Source organism: Stenella coeruleoalba (genome assembly GCF_951394435.1).
Source record: "Stenella coeruleoalba genome assembly, chromosome: 11".
Classification (NCBI taxonomy): Eukaryota; Metazoa; Chordata; class Mammalia; order Artiodactyla; family Delphinidae; genus Stenella; species Stenella coeruleoalba.
The window spans coordinates 69,772,024-69,788,307 of NC_137157.1; the positions used below are offsets into that span (position 1 = coordinate 69,772,024).

The 16,284-nt window shown below is 38.5% G+C and overlaps 1 protein-coding gene across 2 annotated transcripts in view; it reads left to right on the plus strand.

Moving 5' to 3' along the window:
• GXYLT1 (glucoside xylosyltransferase 1) overlaps positions 1 to 16,284 on the plus strand; it is a 59,435-nt gene that overhangs the window by 10,454 nt on the left and 32,697 nt on the right. Inside the window, exons 2-3 of one of the 2 annotated variants that reach the window (XM_079935884.1) lie at positions 3,421 to 3,513; positions 13,409 to 13,580. In XM_079935884.1, the coding sequence (XP_079792010.1) occupies positions 3,421 to 3,513; positions 13,409 to 13,580 (265 nt within the window). The remainder of the gene's footprint in view (positions 1 to 3,420; positions 3,514 to 13,408; positions 13,581 to 16,284) is intronic. The other variant, XM_079935885.1, reaches the window with a different exon arrangement.

Here is a 16,284-nt window from a genome sequence, read left to right on the forward strand (position 1 = left end):
TTATTCTGAATTCTTTTTTTGGGAGGTTGCCTATCTCCACTTCATTTAGTTATTTTTCTGGGGTTTTATCTTGTTCCTTCATCTGGTACCTAGCCCTCTGCCTTTTCATCTTGTCTATCTTTCTGTGAATGTGGTTTTTGTTCCACAGGCTGCAGGATTGTAGTTCTTCTTGATTCTGATGTCTCAGTTCTTAAAACATATTTCAAGTACTGAAATTTGGAGGAATTTAATTTGTGATTCATTTATTGTTTTAAACTTTTGAAATAAATAAAAGTTCACAGGAAGCTTCATAGATACCCCATTTATTCTTCACTCAGTTTTTCCCCAGTAGTAACATTTTACACGAGCTTAGTGTAATGCTACTGTATCTGGAATATATGTGTATCAACATAGTGGAATATTAGAACCCCAGAAATTGACATTGTACAACCCATAGACCATCTTCAGACATCACCAGTTTACCTGCACTCATGTGTATGTGCAGTTTTATGCTGTTGTATCACGTAAGTGAAATTCGTGTCATCACCCCCACAGTCAGGATACAGACTGTTGTATTACCACGGAGATCCCTGTGCTATCCCTTGATCAGTTTGCTTGTAGACAAGCCACCTAGAGCTAGAAATATTAAGCCGTATGAAACAGGGGGATGAGTCATGGTAAAGTTTTATTTCAGTTTGATCCACAGTGGAAAAACTTTGCATTTATGGACTTCACTGATTCTGGATGTCATTGTTTACTGAAGACATACCCATTTAGGTCAGCTACAGTTTTGCCCCATTAAAATTATTTAATAGAGTTACCTCTTTGAATTTTGTATGTCTAATGTTCCATTTTCAATAGTCTTAAGGAATAAAAGCAAAAGCACCTAATAATCAGAACTTGGATAAGTACCTTTACTTTTCCAATATTTTTAAACTTTTTTTTTTCTGGCCTGAAAATACCAGTACTGTCTGTCTCAGATTAGTTGCTTTTCCTCATTTATTGCTTGTAGTGATAGTTATTGGTACGTAATGAGTTCTCAGAATGAGTTTCTACTCTCTATCTTAATCTTTAAAACCAAGTTTTCAGAAGTGAAAGAATGTAAATTTGGGAGATAAGAAACTGTGAATAAATTATGCCCCCTTTTGCTAACAGCAGCTCAGTGTTTTATGTTTTTTTTTTTTTTTTAATGGTAAGGAGGATGTATACTCACTAGTGCATATGTTTTATATTTCCATTAAAGAAAGACAGACAGAGAACATTCTTTCTGTAAACTGTGTTTTCTGACATTGAGTTATGGTCAAGAAAGTTACCTAAAACTTGACATTTTTTTCCCTGTAATTTCATCTGCATTAATCAGTTTACATTGATTACATGATCTAGCCATTCCTCTCGTAGGGGTGTGTGTGCGCACGTGTGTGTGTATGTGTGTGTGTGTGTGTGCGCGTGTGTGTGTGTGTGTGTGTATATATATATATACTCAAGAGAATAGAAAACATACGTTCATGTTAAAATTTTACATGGATGTTCATAAAAGTATTATTTATAATAACCAAAAAGTATCAACAACCCAAATGTTCATTAACTCATGAATGGATAAAGAAAATGTGGTATATCCATCCATTCATAAAAGGGAATGTTATTTGGCCATAAAAAGGAATGAAATGTGCTGATAAATGCTACAGTGGGTGAACCTTGAAAATACACTAAGTGAAAAAAGTCTGACTCAAAAGGTCACATATTATATGATTCCATTTATCTATGGAGACAGAAAATAGATGCATGATTGCCTAGGGTTGGGAGCAATACAAGTTGAGGCAGAAAATGGTATTAATATACAATTTCAAGCAGTCATTTTTACAAAAAAATTTAATTAGTCATTTTCTTTGAGACTTCATTTTTAATTTTCATTTTCTACTGTTGGAAGATTTGACAGAGGAGATGGAATAACCAACTTATTTCCTTCCTGGAACAAAGGGGCACTTTAGGTGTTGATTATAAATAAATTGTGGATTTGTTGAAAGAAAGCTTTGATGATGTCTGTATCTGAAAGATGGAGATACCTATTTGAACAGGTTTGTTGTGAGGCTTAAATGGATGTGAGAACTCTTGAATCTGAAAAAACTCTGTGTTAGTTGTTGCCACTTCCACTCAGCCTGTCTCTACAAATAAGTGCAAGACTTAAAAACTACATGACCACACCTGGAAGGGGACCAACAAATTTCCTGATCAGGTTGTACATTTTACTGGTCTGCACACATTTTCTGACTTATCAACTAAGATATGTTAACTTTTTATGCTGTGCTTGAAAACGGTGTCCATTTCAAGAAAAAACAAAATATAGTGTCACTTTTTTCCATTGATTTAAAAATTCTGACGTAGTTCTTCATGCAGTAGTATACAGAATAACTTAGGCAGGATTTTAAAAGCAACCAGTGCCTGACCCTGTCCTCAGGGTTTCTGATTTAACAGGTCTGGTGTAGGGCTCTCTGGTGATTTCATTGTACATCCTGGATTGAGACCCCCCTGTCTCAGCCTGTTGACATTTGTGAGAGGTGTGATCAGAGATGTTGCAAATATGAAATTTCATAGACCTTTCACTGTAAGAACAGTAACTTATAATTGAATTAATGGTGATGGGACATGAGGTGACCTGGTTTAGTGACTCACTCTGACTTCATACTTGCTTTAGTAAACCCAAGCCTCCACTGTACTGAATTTCCAGCTAGACTCTTGTTTTGAAAAGGAATAAAAATGAAAAACATACTGTTTGTAATGTGAGCAGTTGTTGTTGTGTATTTGTGGGGTTTTTTAGCTCCAGCCTGCAATCTAAGAAGAAAGTTCACATTTGATCCCCCATTTTAGCTTGTGAAATATAGTGAAACTGAGATGTGTAGGTAATGAAACTGAGCCGTGAATATCAACTTGGTCTCTTATTTCCAACTTAAAACACGATACTTGGTGTTTTAAGCTTGGATTGAGGATTAATTTAAAAGCATTTAAAGATTCTCTCTTTCCTTTCTACCAGCATTTGTGGCTTAAATTTTGCTTCAGAATAAGCAAATGTTTTGTTTGGCAGAATGGATTTTATTCTAGGGGGGATATGTGCAGTTAATGAAGGAAGGAAAATTTTAGAAGTATTCCAATATTTTCTATGTCATCTTAGGAGGAGAGCTTAATATATTAAGAGCGTTCATGACTAAAAAACGTTTCCAGTCTGTGGTATTTTTTGCCTAAAGGTTTTAAAGTTCTATTTAAAGTAGTGCTACCCTAAGTAAGGGAGAAATCAATTTCCAGAAATCCTCAAGTTACCATAGCAAGTTGGATTTGCAGTTTTGTTGCTGTAAAATAGAACAGTAAGTTTTTATGTTATTGAGTAAATTCCTTGTTAGTTTTAAGCCAAAATACTCACATAGGACTATTTCTGTCTTACTCTGTTAGGTGTAAAGATTTCTCTCTGTGTTACTGGAATCCCTATTGGATGCTGCCCTCTGATGTTTGTGGAATGAACTGCTTTTGGGAAGCGGCTTTTAGGTAGGCACTTAATATTTAATTGGTAGATCAGTGTAGGTAAGATTAGATAGTAGCTAATAAATTTTTGAGTGTAATAAAAATGTGGTCATATGGTCATAAAAATGTTTCTTTTCCTGTAATATTATTATACAAGTAAATAATTTGTTTTCTGATTGGGTTTTCTATTTTTTCCCACTTTGAAGTAGTTATGACTAATTTTTTAATACATACTGTGTATAAAATGATCTAAAAAATTTTAAAGCTGTTACTAAGATAAACCATTGTTCTTAGGACAATTTATGATCAAATTTTAGGTAACAGGTAATGAAGTGGTAACCGGATAATAAAGGTAGATTTCCACTGACATTTACAGACATATAGCATTTATCTAACTTAAAGCTGGTTTACTGAAAAAACATTTTGTAGGCAGTTGGAGACAACTGGGGAAGGATTATATTGGTTATGAGCAGAGGGGTTGAATATTGGGGAATGGGAGGATAAAGATAAGTGTGTAATGAAGGAGCAAATGATATGACATTGTTTATGGGCCTTTTTTAAAGTTTTTGACTAGTGCAGCTTTGTTCACGTCTCTGGACAATGAAGGCATTGGATTGACTGACTCTCAGGTCCCTTCCTGCTCTAACCTTCAACGAAGGAAACAAGTATTGGTAGGAATGGGATATCAGACTCTCTGAGATAGTAGCAGGGGAGAGTGAGGCTGTAGCCTAAAGTGCCCTTCCCAAGAATAAAATTTCTTTATGATTCATTTGAATTTTAATTCTACTCATTCCATTTGCCAGGCACAGTGCTAGGTGCTAAGAATCAGACTGAGTCTGGTTAACATGGCCCCATCCTTCTGGAGCTTACATTCTGATGGGAGCTTCACACTAGTCAACCTGAGACTCTAGTAGAGGGTGACAGGTTATAGCCACAAAGATGGGAGAAGCAGGTGGGAGGCATCAGGGAAGGCGTTTTCAAGGGAGTGACTGCATGACGAACAGGAAATTAGCCAGGCTTAAGGACAAGAGGTGACATATTCCAGGTGGGAAGAACTGCATTCTTAATAAATATTAGTAGTGTGTATTTTTAAATTCTTGTATTCCCAGTACATTATACATCCCATGAACAACTGGGAATGAATCATTGAAATCACATATTTTAATTGTATCTCATTGCTATGGAAAAGATTGGATGATTGAAATTCTAATATGGGTCAGTCGAGTCAGATTATGTAAACTTTTAAAAGCTCACTGTTTCAAGATAATCTTACCATTCAGCTTGTTCATAATTTTGGAGAATAGGAGCTCCATATTTTTCATCCTTTAAAGAGTTTTCTAGTGAATAGAGTAATGACAAGCACCACTTAGCTATCTCCGACCTGACATAAATCTGCTCACTCTGGGAGCTGGGTAAGGTTGAAAGCCCCTGTATACTCCGATTTATACAACCCAGGCCCTTTCGTAAGTTACGGCATGAGTAATGATCTTCCTACCTCCTCTGCTGCAGAAGTAGCCCAGGGAAGTTGACCTAGTCTGAATCCTGGAGCTTCTGCTTAGTATTCCTTTTCTTTGAGTCTCTCCAACTCACTATTTTCCCAAAGCTCCGAAGTATTCCCTGGAAGGAATTACATGTGGATAGATACGTGACATTGTAAACCCTTGTGCTTTTTTACTCTCCTAAATTTGAGATTTTAAAAGTTATGCTCTCTGCCTGTAATATTACATCCGTAGTATAAATCTGTAACCATTTTGTTACATGTATCATATCATTATGTAAAATCTCTTAAACTTAGTATGATCAGGCCACCCAAGATGGCTGTTCTCTTGCTCTCTGTACATCCCCTGCTCGACCAGTCCCTGCCTCACCTACACCCTACTCACATGACTGACCTTCCTACATACTTGCCCCTGCCCCAACTGGCGATGGTTCTGACCTTTAAATCAGAACATCTCCTCCATGATAGCTTATCAAAGGGATGGTGAGGCGCGTGCTCCTCTGCTAGTTTGCCTGGTAACCAGTGAGCCAACCTGAGGTCAGTTCTCCCTATAACTGATTACCCCTTCCCCCCGCCCCCCAGCAAACACTGCTGCCATGTCATCTGCACACAGTAGCGTGCTGCTCCAGGACCTTGCTTTCGACATGTAAGCTCCCCCCATCCATTAAGTCATTGATGTCTCTGCTGGCCTGACTGGCCTCCTCCTTCGGTCTTGAAGCTGGGCAAGTACGGAGCTTGCAGGCCTGCATGCTGCAGCCCAACACTTAGTTTCTTACTTTGCTCTTGGGAATCCCTTATTTATTCAGTCTATTCCAATGTGCCGACAAGCTAAAGTGCTGTCCCATTGCCATGTCATTCTCCCCCTCCATTTCAGTATTTAAATAGCACCTCATTTTTGCCTGACTCTGCCCACCTGGGGAAGCTTCTCTGAAATCCCCTCGGCTACCATTAGCTCTCCCATTTTGCCTGGCACCAGTGGGCCCTTATAACTGGCACCATTTTCTTCTCCCCAGACTTGTCCCAGCGTTTCCAGTTTGAATTCTTTATGTATTTTGATTAGACTTCTCTGGGGGGTTATTTCCTCCCAATTAATTTATTATACAGTGATCATAAAATAACATAAAAAAGCCCAAATCGCCTCAATACCCACCGCAAGTGTTTTCGCCGTTCCTGTGCGTGTGCTTCTAATAACTTGTATCTGCATGAGTTGTCTGCCCCTGACTGCGCCCCGGTGGTGTCACAGCGCTCACACCTCTTCCGCCTCTTCTGTCCTTGAAACAAACCAAAGTCCCTACCGCAGCTTGCTTCCAGCCCCTTTCCTTCAAGCATCCTTTGTTTGTTCTTTCTCGTCACCAGCAAACATTTATGAGTATCTGCTGGCTTTACTTCCTTAAAAAACAGCAACAAAAAGAAGAACACCTTCACACCTCAGCCCGCTAGGAGCAGCACCCAGCCACCACCTGACAAAAAACCCGCTCTCACTGAAGTCACCTCTGACCTCGGAATTGTTCTTTGAGCCCTAATGTGCTTTCTTGTTACCACTTCCTCTTTCTTCCTTTCGACTCTGTCCGTCTCTGGCTCTTGTCGTCTCAGGCTTTGTTCCCGCCGCCTCTGGACTCCTCTCTCCAGTCCTAACTCCTTAGGACTCTGCTCTTTCTTCTGCTGCTCCCTGGATGGTTTAACTGATACCTTCATTCCAGAGCTGTTCTCTGAGCTCCCGAGCTGTGTCTCCAGCTGCACGGTGGTGATTTTCGCCTTGCTGACTTGGGCTAGCCCCTCACACCTCCCCTCATCTGGGTTTTGTGTCTTGGTTCACGGTGGGCTTCCCACATGTCAGTCAGTCTGCAGTGACTTTTCCCGCCCGTCTCCTTTCATGCTGTTGCTCCTGCCGGCCTGTTCCTTTCTGTCCCTTAACTACCGTGGAATCACTTCTTATCCCGCCACTGTGACCTCCCTTCCGTGCCCACCGCTTCTCCCTTCTCTGTATCCTCCTAGTTACTGTACCTGCTGCATCTGTTGTGGTTGCGAATCATTACCCACTTCTGGAGTGTTGACTTCGCAGACGGACACCACGTGGTGTTCATTATTTAAGCCCCATTATTTGGCAAGGTGCTTGGCAACCAGTAAATGACTAGTAATTTTCCCCAGCAGTTTCAGACTAGGTTAGATGTTTGTGTAGTGAGCCCAGTTAGCAACCTTGATTGTTTTCTGTTTAAGCAATTACCATGCTTTCTGATTAAATCTTTCAAAAATCTGTCTTTTCACAACAGCTATAAATTGTGTGAGGTTAGGATTGTGGCTTTCTTGTTTATCCCCAGTGTCTAGCATGTGAAAGGAGTTCAAATATTCATTAAAAAGAATGGATATCACTTATGTTCTAAAAATTATACAGATTTAAGCCTGTACCAGCATTGTGTGAGTGTACTGGTGTCACCATAACCTTAACATTCATTATTGGGAGTTATAATTTTACCACTTATTAGAGTAAAATGGTAGCTTATTATTGATTTATATTCATTGATTATTTCTTGAATATATTTTTGCATTTATTTGGCTTTTTAAATTTTTGTTTGTATTTTCTGTATTGATATTTACCTATTGAGCTTTTTAATGCTTATTTTATGAACTCTTAGAATAACACGTTCTACCTTTGCCATTGATTACAAATATTTTCCTTATTTGTTTCATTTTTTAATTGTAGTTTTCTTTTCATTATGTAATCTCTTAATTTTAATATTATTATGTGACTTGAGCTTTTAAAATATTTGATCTTTCTCTCTATGATGGGAATTGATTCTCAGTTCATAGTCTGTGTATTTGCTACCTGAACTGTTATCTTGAGTGGTCCCATGCTAGTTTTAAGAGGTATATTTTTACAGACTATTTTAAATTATATTTTAACAATTAATACTTACAAAATGTTGAATTTTTAGATTTTTTTAATCCTTTGCATAAAACCTTGCAGAGTTTTTTTTAAGTATTATATTTTGTCCCCAGAGTGATTTATATACAACCTTTAAAGTAGTTTTACCTTAGTATGTTAATTCACCACAACTTTTTTTTATAGTAAGAGGAAAAACTTTTTTTTAAGAGCTACACATTAAGGAAATTATCATTAGTGTTTCTGAATATAGTTTTCCAATTTTGTCCAATTGCAAGTTTGTTTTGTTTTGTTTTGTTTTTTTGCGGTACGCGGGCCCACTGTTGTGGCCTCTCCCGTTGCGGAGCACAGGCTCCGGACGCGCAGGCTCAGCGACCATGGCTCACGGGCCCAGCCGCTCTGCGGCATGTGGGATCTTCCCGGACCGGAGCACGAACTCGCGTCCCCTGCATCGGCAGGCGGACTCTCAACCACAGCGCCACCATGGAAGCCCACAAGTTTTTAAAGATAAGTTTGTGGCAGTTATTTTTTAGTTTGGGGAGATTGTTATCAGAAATTTAATCTGTTTACTTTGAGTCTGTGTACTTAATTATAATGCTAATTACTAGTCTAAATATTGTTATATGTTGTTTTCTTTTATAGAGAAAACACTAATTTAATTATAGGCTAGAAGAACACACTGGAAGCTTTTGATGCTAAATTTTGATTAAAAAATTTTTAATTTTCATTAAAAACTTTAATGTTTAAATTTTGATGCTGTCTAAAAAAAGAAAAATTATTCCTTTATAGCAGAAATGTTACTTAAAATAAGTCTATTCTTAAGGCTTGTAAGTCTGTTTACAGTATTTGTATTAGAATTTTCATCTAAAACATTGTGTTAACTTTTTTTTCTGGATTCCTCCTCTCAGCTTTTTACTTTGATAAGTTTTCAAATCTACAGAGGTTATAAGAATAGCATAGTGAGCCACTACATACCTGTCACTAGATATTTACCTATTAGCAACATTTTGCCACTTTTTGGGTGAACTGTTTGAGCGACAGCCTAAATATTCAGCATGTATTGCCAAAGAACAGGGATAGTCTCCAGTACCAACATAACAAAATTGGCACTTTCAAGTTATTTAACACTGACAGAATGTTATATTTATATATATTCATATTTCCTTATTTTCCTTTTAATGAACTTTGTATCCTTTCTACCCCATTCAGAACCCAGTCAAGGAACAAGTGCATTCAGTTATTAAATCTATTTAGTCTTCTTTTTTCTAGAACAATTCCCAGACATATTTTTGAGGGGGGGACGGGGCAGGGAGGCGTGGTGGTCGGTGTCTTTCTTTCATGACATGATATTTTTGTTTTGTTTCGCAGAATGTTCCTTTTTTTGGATTTGCCTGTCTCCTTAGGATTAGATTCAGGATCTTTGGCAGGAATATTGCGCAGGAGATCTTGTGCTCTTTGGGCGTTCTATGGGGAGGCATGTGGTGGCAGACAGTTAACATGATTGGTTGTTTGATCCCCTGGTTAAGGTGGCGGTGTCACATTTCTACACCGTAACAGTATCTTTATCCCCTTTGTAATGTGTGGGGATAATACCTTGATACTCTGTGGTTTTAGCATCCATTAATTATTCTTGTTCAAATCATCTATTGCAATAGTGAGTGCAAAATAGTGTTTTTTGTAATTCTGTCATTCCTTCTACATTTATTGGTTGGTATTCATCTTTAAAGGAGGGTTCCCCCTCCGCCTTACTCTTTATTTAGTATCATTTTGGACTCACTGATTCAGTTTTTTAATAGAATGTGTTACCAATCATTGCTGTCACAATTCTTGTCTATGCTCAGGCTATGCCAGATTTAGCCATGGGGACCCTCAGGTGTTACCTTTGAATTATCTGAAGCATTTCTTCTAATCATATATCTGTAGAAAAGTAAGTTATGACTTTAAAATGTCCTTTTTGGATAACGTTTCTTTAAATCCACAGGGACTTTCTCTTATTCACACTGTAATTAATATATAGCATATTTTTGTAGATCCTGACAATATTAACACCATTCAGTTGGGACCAAAATTACTTGAATGGCTACTTCCCTACAACTTCTTCGAAGGTTTTAGTTATCCCTTCCTCTAGTGTAAAAGCTTACTTTAGATTTCTTCCAGTTGCAGTTACTTCCTGTTCCTGGGTCTAGGGACAGGGTGGTGAGCAGAGACATCTTTAAAATATGCTTTGTCTTGTCAGTTTAGCTGTTGGAGTCTGTACTGTATATAATGCTTTTGCTAAAAAGGGACACATAACAGAAAAACAAATGCAATATTGTTGACAGTACTACTACTTTTATAGAAATTGGTGGAAGGAGTGCTAGCAGTGTGATTAGAACAAGCCTTTCTGCAGTGCCTGAGAGCAGGAGTCCCTGGGACTGACCTTAGAAGGACTTTTTTTCCTTGAAGAACATTTGACTTATTTCTCTTGAGAAGGTTTATTATACTTCTGTATGTAGAGAGTTCTGTGCCAAACAGCACATGACTGTTACGGCTCACTCTTTAAATCTCTAGGCTTTTAGCTTTGGGGCAGGATCTAGTTATGGCCAGTTAAGCAATCCGAGCCCATTATAGATTCTCAAATCTTGGTGCTTTAATGAGGGTCTTTGTACCCTCATGAGTAACAGGACCTGGAGGCATTTATCAGAAAGCTGAGACAATGGAGAGTTCTGTGAGATTGTTGTGTGTCTTGATTGCCTTCTCTTTTACTTGTGTCGTTGTGGCTTCCACTGCTTTGAGGTGAACTGGATTCATGTCCCCTTGTTTAGGTATAGAAAGTGTAGATAGTCTCCCCTCTGATAGGGCTCCAAAGTTATAAACTGAGGGGCTTAACCGAAACGAGGGGAATGGATAGAGGGTACAGACGAGGACGCAGGCACTGCTTCTTTCTAATTCCTGTCAGTGGAAAAGAACAGAGCTTTCAAAAGACCCAAGCTTATGCTGTACCTTATGAGTGAAAGAGGTAGCACAGCAGGTGAGTGGTGGAAGGCTAAACTCTGGTAAACCTGTAACAGAAGATGGTTGGATAGCTGGATAGCCATGTGCAAAATTATGCAGTTGTCCCCTCCTCAAACCACTCATAAAAAGCAGTTCCTGGTAGATTGATGTAAATTTTAAAGGCAAAGTATGTACCTGATGTTATATCTTAATTTAATGATAATCTTAATAACTTGATGAAGAATGAACTATCACCACCGCTTCTCGAATAGTAAATTCCCCTTCCAACAATACCACTTTTTATGTGACTTCTCCATTGAATACCATTAACAAAGTGGTGTAATAATGTTTAACTTCATGAATTATCCAGGGAAGGTTTCTTTTTCTTAAAAGCAGTTGTTATTGTTTGTTTTTAAGGAACGTCATCTTTAGAATAATTGGCCCATTAGTCTGAATAAAGGGTAGGTTATCAAGGTATTGGGTTTCAGCCTCCCAGTTGAGGGATCAGGGAAGGAAATGACTCTTGTGTTTTCTAGGAGATAAGTATTCATGCTGAAAAACCTTTCTGCTCCTCTGCTGAAGGCTGACAGTTACCAGTAATTGTGTAGGTAAGAGATGTCCCATGTAAGAGAAGTGAACCCATTTTCAGGCCTCAGAAACTCAGAGCAGAAAAGCGTCAGTTTCAACTGCTGTCCTTAAATGTCTCTGGGCCCTTGGCAAACAAGCTTGTTAATATGACTGAATAGATACATAGTAGATGCAGGAGCACGTTATATATATTCAGACTTTATCATTAATAGGATAAAAAATTAATAATTCCAAATGTTTAATGTTAAAACATTAAGTTGTATGAATTTGATATTTAGGTGTGTTTTATATAGTCAATTGTTTGTATTTAATGTTATTTAGCATCATTTTCTGTTTTCTCATATCCTGGCCAGTTGAGGGACTACCCATGAGCAAGACCAAGATTTTCCTCAGGAAACAGTTCTGGGTCCACTCTGACACACGGACACATGAATGAATACTCAAGGTTCCAAAGTCCTGTGCTAAGGAACATAACCATGATAATTTTAGCTTATAAATTTAAGAAAAATGATTAATCACCCATCCCTGCTACTACAAAATTTCAGTAATGGATACATACAACTATTAACGTTAAACAGTATTATTTGTAATCCCCTTATACATTTTACAGAAAGGATCTCTGTAACTAAAAATTCAGTTAAAGTCAAATTCGTATGTTTTTAGTTTTGGAATGTTTGTACTTCATAATACTTTAATGTGCTACTAGGTTGTTTTATGTTGTCTTCCACTCCTACATACCTTTAGCTGTCAGTTCCAAAAAGATTATTTTATGTCCTAATTACAGATGAGGTCTTTATTTCATATTGTAAATGTTAATTGTTTAATAACAATGCAGTCACACATAATTATTTCTGTTCCTTGTATGATGGTGGAGTATTACTGGTTCAGTGGTAAGGTGCTTGCACTGCTGCTCTGTGTTAGAGGTAGGGTCCAACATAGCCTAGGCTGATAACTGGGGTTTAGGAATCTTTCCTTCCTTCCAAAATGATGTGCTATGAGCGTTTGACTAGTATTTTTAGACCACCTCAGAAATTTTTACTTCTCACTGATTACTTGATAAATGGGACTGCACAGTAAAACAAAACAAAACAAAACAAAACAACTTATGTGAAGGAAACTTCTTGTAATCAGCATGGTTGAAGATTGGATATAATACTGAAATATTTGTGGGTGAATTTATATCTGGGTTTGCTTCAAAATGATCTGTTGGTTAGTGGAAGGGGCTGTGGGGAGGGGTTTTAGAGGAAATAAGAATACCTTTGAATGGATAATTGTTGCAGCTGAGAGATGGGTACATGGAGGTTTACTGCTGTCTTCTCTCTACTTTGGTGTGTTTGAGATTTTTTTTTTAAGTAAAATAGTTAAAAATTAAATGGAAGACCTTCAAATCAGTGCTGCTCCCTTTCTCAAGTGGGGGTTTCCTTGAGAGAATTAAGCCCTAATGTCCTAGCATCCAGAGTGAGTAGTGAATTAACTTCTCTCCCGTGCATCCAGAATGATGCTAGTTATGTACCATTCTTGGGGGAATGCGGAAGTGGTCATTTTTTGTGTTTTGTGGTTCCTGGTGAGGAACGTTAGCTGAGAAAGGCTGGTTGAGGGTATAGATATATATATATATATATATATATATATGATTGATTCAACATTATACTGTTTTGTAATTTGATGTGTCTTTGCTTTTTAAATAGAAGGTTCAAACTTCAGGTTTTTTTTTTTTTTTTTTTTTCAATTGAACTGTAGTTGATTTACAATGTTGTGCTGGTTTCTGGTGTACAGCAAAGTGATTCAGTTATATATATATTCTCTTTCATATTCTTTTTCATTATGATTTATTACAGGATATTGAATATAGTTCCCTCTGCTGTACAGTAGGACCTTGTTGTTCAAACCTCAATCTTTGAACACGGTCAGAATACCATGTCGTTAACATGTTACCCTGTACTAATACTGTTGAAAAATGTGGTTTTCTTTTCTATCAGGTATAGTCTGAAAATGCAGCCCGTTGAGGAAGTGCACCTAGCCGTAGTTGCCTGTGGGGAAAGACTGGAAGAAACTCTAACCATGTTGAAGTCAGCACTTATCTTCAGCATCAAACCTCTTCAGTTCCATATTTTTGCTGAAGATCAACTGCATGATAGTTTTAAAGGCATAGTAAGTATTTGAGACTTAGTCAAGCCTGTATAGTTGAATATTTAATGGTATATATAGTAAAATGTTGTTGAACAAAAATATGTATTCTAGGGCTTCCCTGGTGGCGCAGTGGTTGAGAATCTGCCTGTCAATGCAGGGGACACGGGTTCGAGCCCTAGTCTGGGAAAATCCCACATGCTGCGGAGCAACTAGCCCCGTGAGCCACAGTTACTGAGCCTGGAGCCTGTGCTCTGCAACAAGAGAGGCCGCGATAGTGAGAGGCCCGCACGCCGCGATGAAGAGTGGCCCCCACTTGCCGCAACTAGAGAAAGCCCTCGCACAGAAACGTAGAGCCATACACAGCCATAAATAAATGAATAAAATTTTTTAAAAAAAAGGCAAAATTCCTTTAAAAAAAAAATGTATTCTGCAGCTCTGCCCTCTAAGAGTGGGGACTGTTCCCTGCTGCCACTTCCATCTGTACTTCCAGATCTAGGGTGTAAGAGGAAGACTTGTTTTTGAAAAGGAGTTAGGCTATTTAGAGTCCTTTGCCAAGCATGGAGGTTTTATTTTACTGACTATATAGTTCCAGGATGTTTTGACTGAGAAGTCCTACTTCTTAATTGTGTTCCCATCCTTGGCTTGAGAGTGCCTCAATCAGAATGTGCACAAAGGTTTTAATTCTGTTTTGAGTGGAGGGAACTCTTAATTGACAATATGGAGGGAAGTAGCTTCGTGCTCTGGTAAGAAAGTTTCTTATTTTGGTTTTGTATTAGTTACAGTCAGTTTGGCTGTAATGGCAGAAAACCCAAAATAACAGTGGCTTAAACAAGATAGAAGTTTATTTCTCTCTTATATAAAAGTAGGCAGTCTGTGGTATATGGCAGCGCTGTGTCTTCAGGGATTCTGTTTTTTTCTCTCTTGTGGCTGAGCCATCTTTAACTTAAAGCTTCTATCTCATGATCCAAGATGGCTACTCAAGCTCCAGCCATCACACTCATATTCTAGCCAACATGAAGGAGGAAGGAGTGAAGAAGGGGGTTCTCCTCCTCCTTTCTAAGGAAACTTTCTAGAAGTTGCACATGACATTCCTGCCAGTATCTCATTGGTTTCAACTTAGTCATGTGACCATATCTAGTTGTTTGTGTGGGTTGACGATATACCCTTTTAATCAGGACTGCCACATAACCTTAACAAAAAAAATTATTCTTATGCAAGAAGAGGAGAACAGATAAATATAGGAGGGAGAACATATACAAAGAAGAAACTTCACCTGAAATCTCATTACCTTGTGTCCTGAGATGGTGGTGAAGAGGATAATGATTATCCCTGCACCATCTCTTATCTCTCTATCTACACTCAATTAAGCTGTCAAACTGATTTGGGTTTTTTGCTTGATCTATGTAGGAAAAGTGTATTCGATGTTTTTTTCAGGTTAAATTAGTTCATTTTGCATATTAAGTGAAAAACACTACTTGTGACCTCAAGTCTTAGATTTCTGCTAAAATCTTTGATTCCAAGAGGCTTAAAGCTTTACTTACTATTTTACAAGGAATGAAATTAGAACATTCTCTAACACCATACACAAAAATAAACTCAAAATGGATTAAAGACCTAAATGTAAGACCAGAAACCATAAAATTCCTAGAAGAAATCATAGGCAAAACACTCTTTGACATGAATTATAGCACTATTTTTTTGGATCTGTCTCCTAAAGCGCAAAGGAAATAAAAGCAAAAATAAACAAATGGGACCTAAGTAAACTTAAAAAGCTTTTGCAAAGGAAACCATTGACAAAACGAAAAGACAACCTACTGAATGAGAGAAATATTTGCAAATGATATGACGAATAAGGGGTTAATATCCAAAATACATAAACAGCTCATACAACTCACCATCAAAAACAACAAACAACCTGATTAAAAAATGGGCAGAAGAACTGAATAGACGGTTCTCCAAAGAGGACATGCAGATGGACAAACAAGCACATGAAGAGATGCTCAACGTTGCTCATTAATCGTCAGGGAAATGCAAATCAAAACCACAATGAGAGGGGCTTCCCTGGTGGCGCGGTGGTTGAGAGTCTGCCTGCCCATGCAGGGGACGCGGGTTCGTGCCCCTGTCCAGGAAGATCCCACATGCCGTGGAGCGGCTGGGCCCGTGAGCCATGGCCGCTGAGCCTGCGCGTCAGGAGCCTGTTGCTCCGCAACGGGAGAGGCCACAGCAGTGAGAGGCCCGCGTACTGCAAAAAAAAACAAAACAAAACACAATGAGGGCTTCACTGGTGGAGCAGTGGTTGAGAGTCCGCCTGCCGAGGCAGGGGACATGGGTTCGTGTCCCGGTCCGGGAAGATCCCACATGCCGCAGAGCGGCTGGGCCCGTGAGCCATGGACGCTGAGCCTGCACGTCCGGAGCCTGTGCTCCACAACGGGAGAGGCCACAACAGTGAGAGACCTGCGTACTGCAAAAACAACAACAACAACAACAACAACAAAAAACCCACAATGAGATCTCACCTCCCACGTGTCATAATGGCTGTCTATCATCACAAAGACCACAAATAAGAAATATTAGGATGTTGAGAAAAGGGAATCCTCATATGCTGTTGGTGGACATGTAAATTGGTGTAGACACTGTCGAAAACAGTATGGAGGTTTCTCAAAAAATTAAAAATAGAACTACCATATGACTCAGCAATCCACTCCTGGGTATATATTTGAAAAAA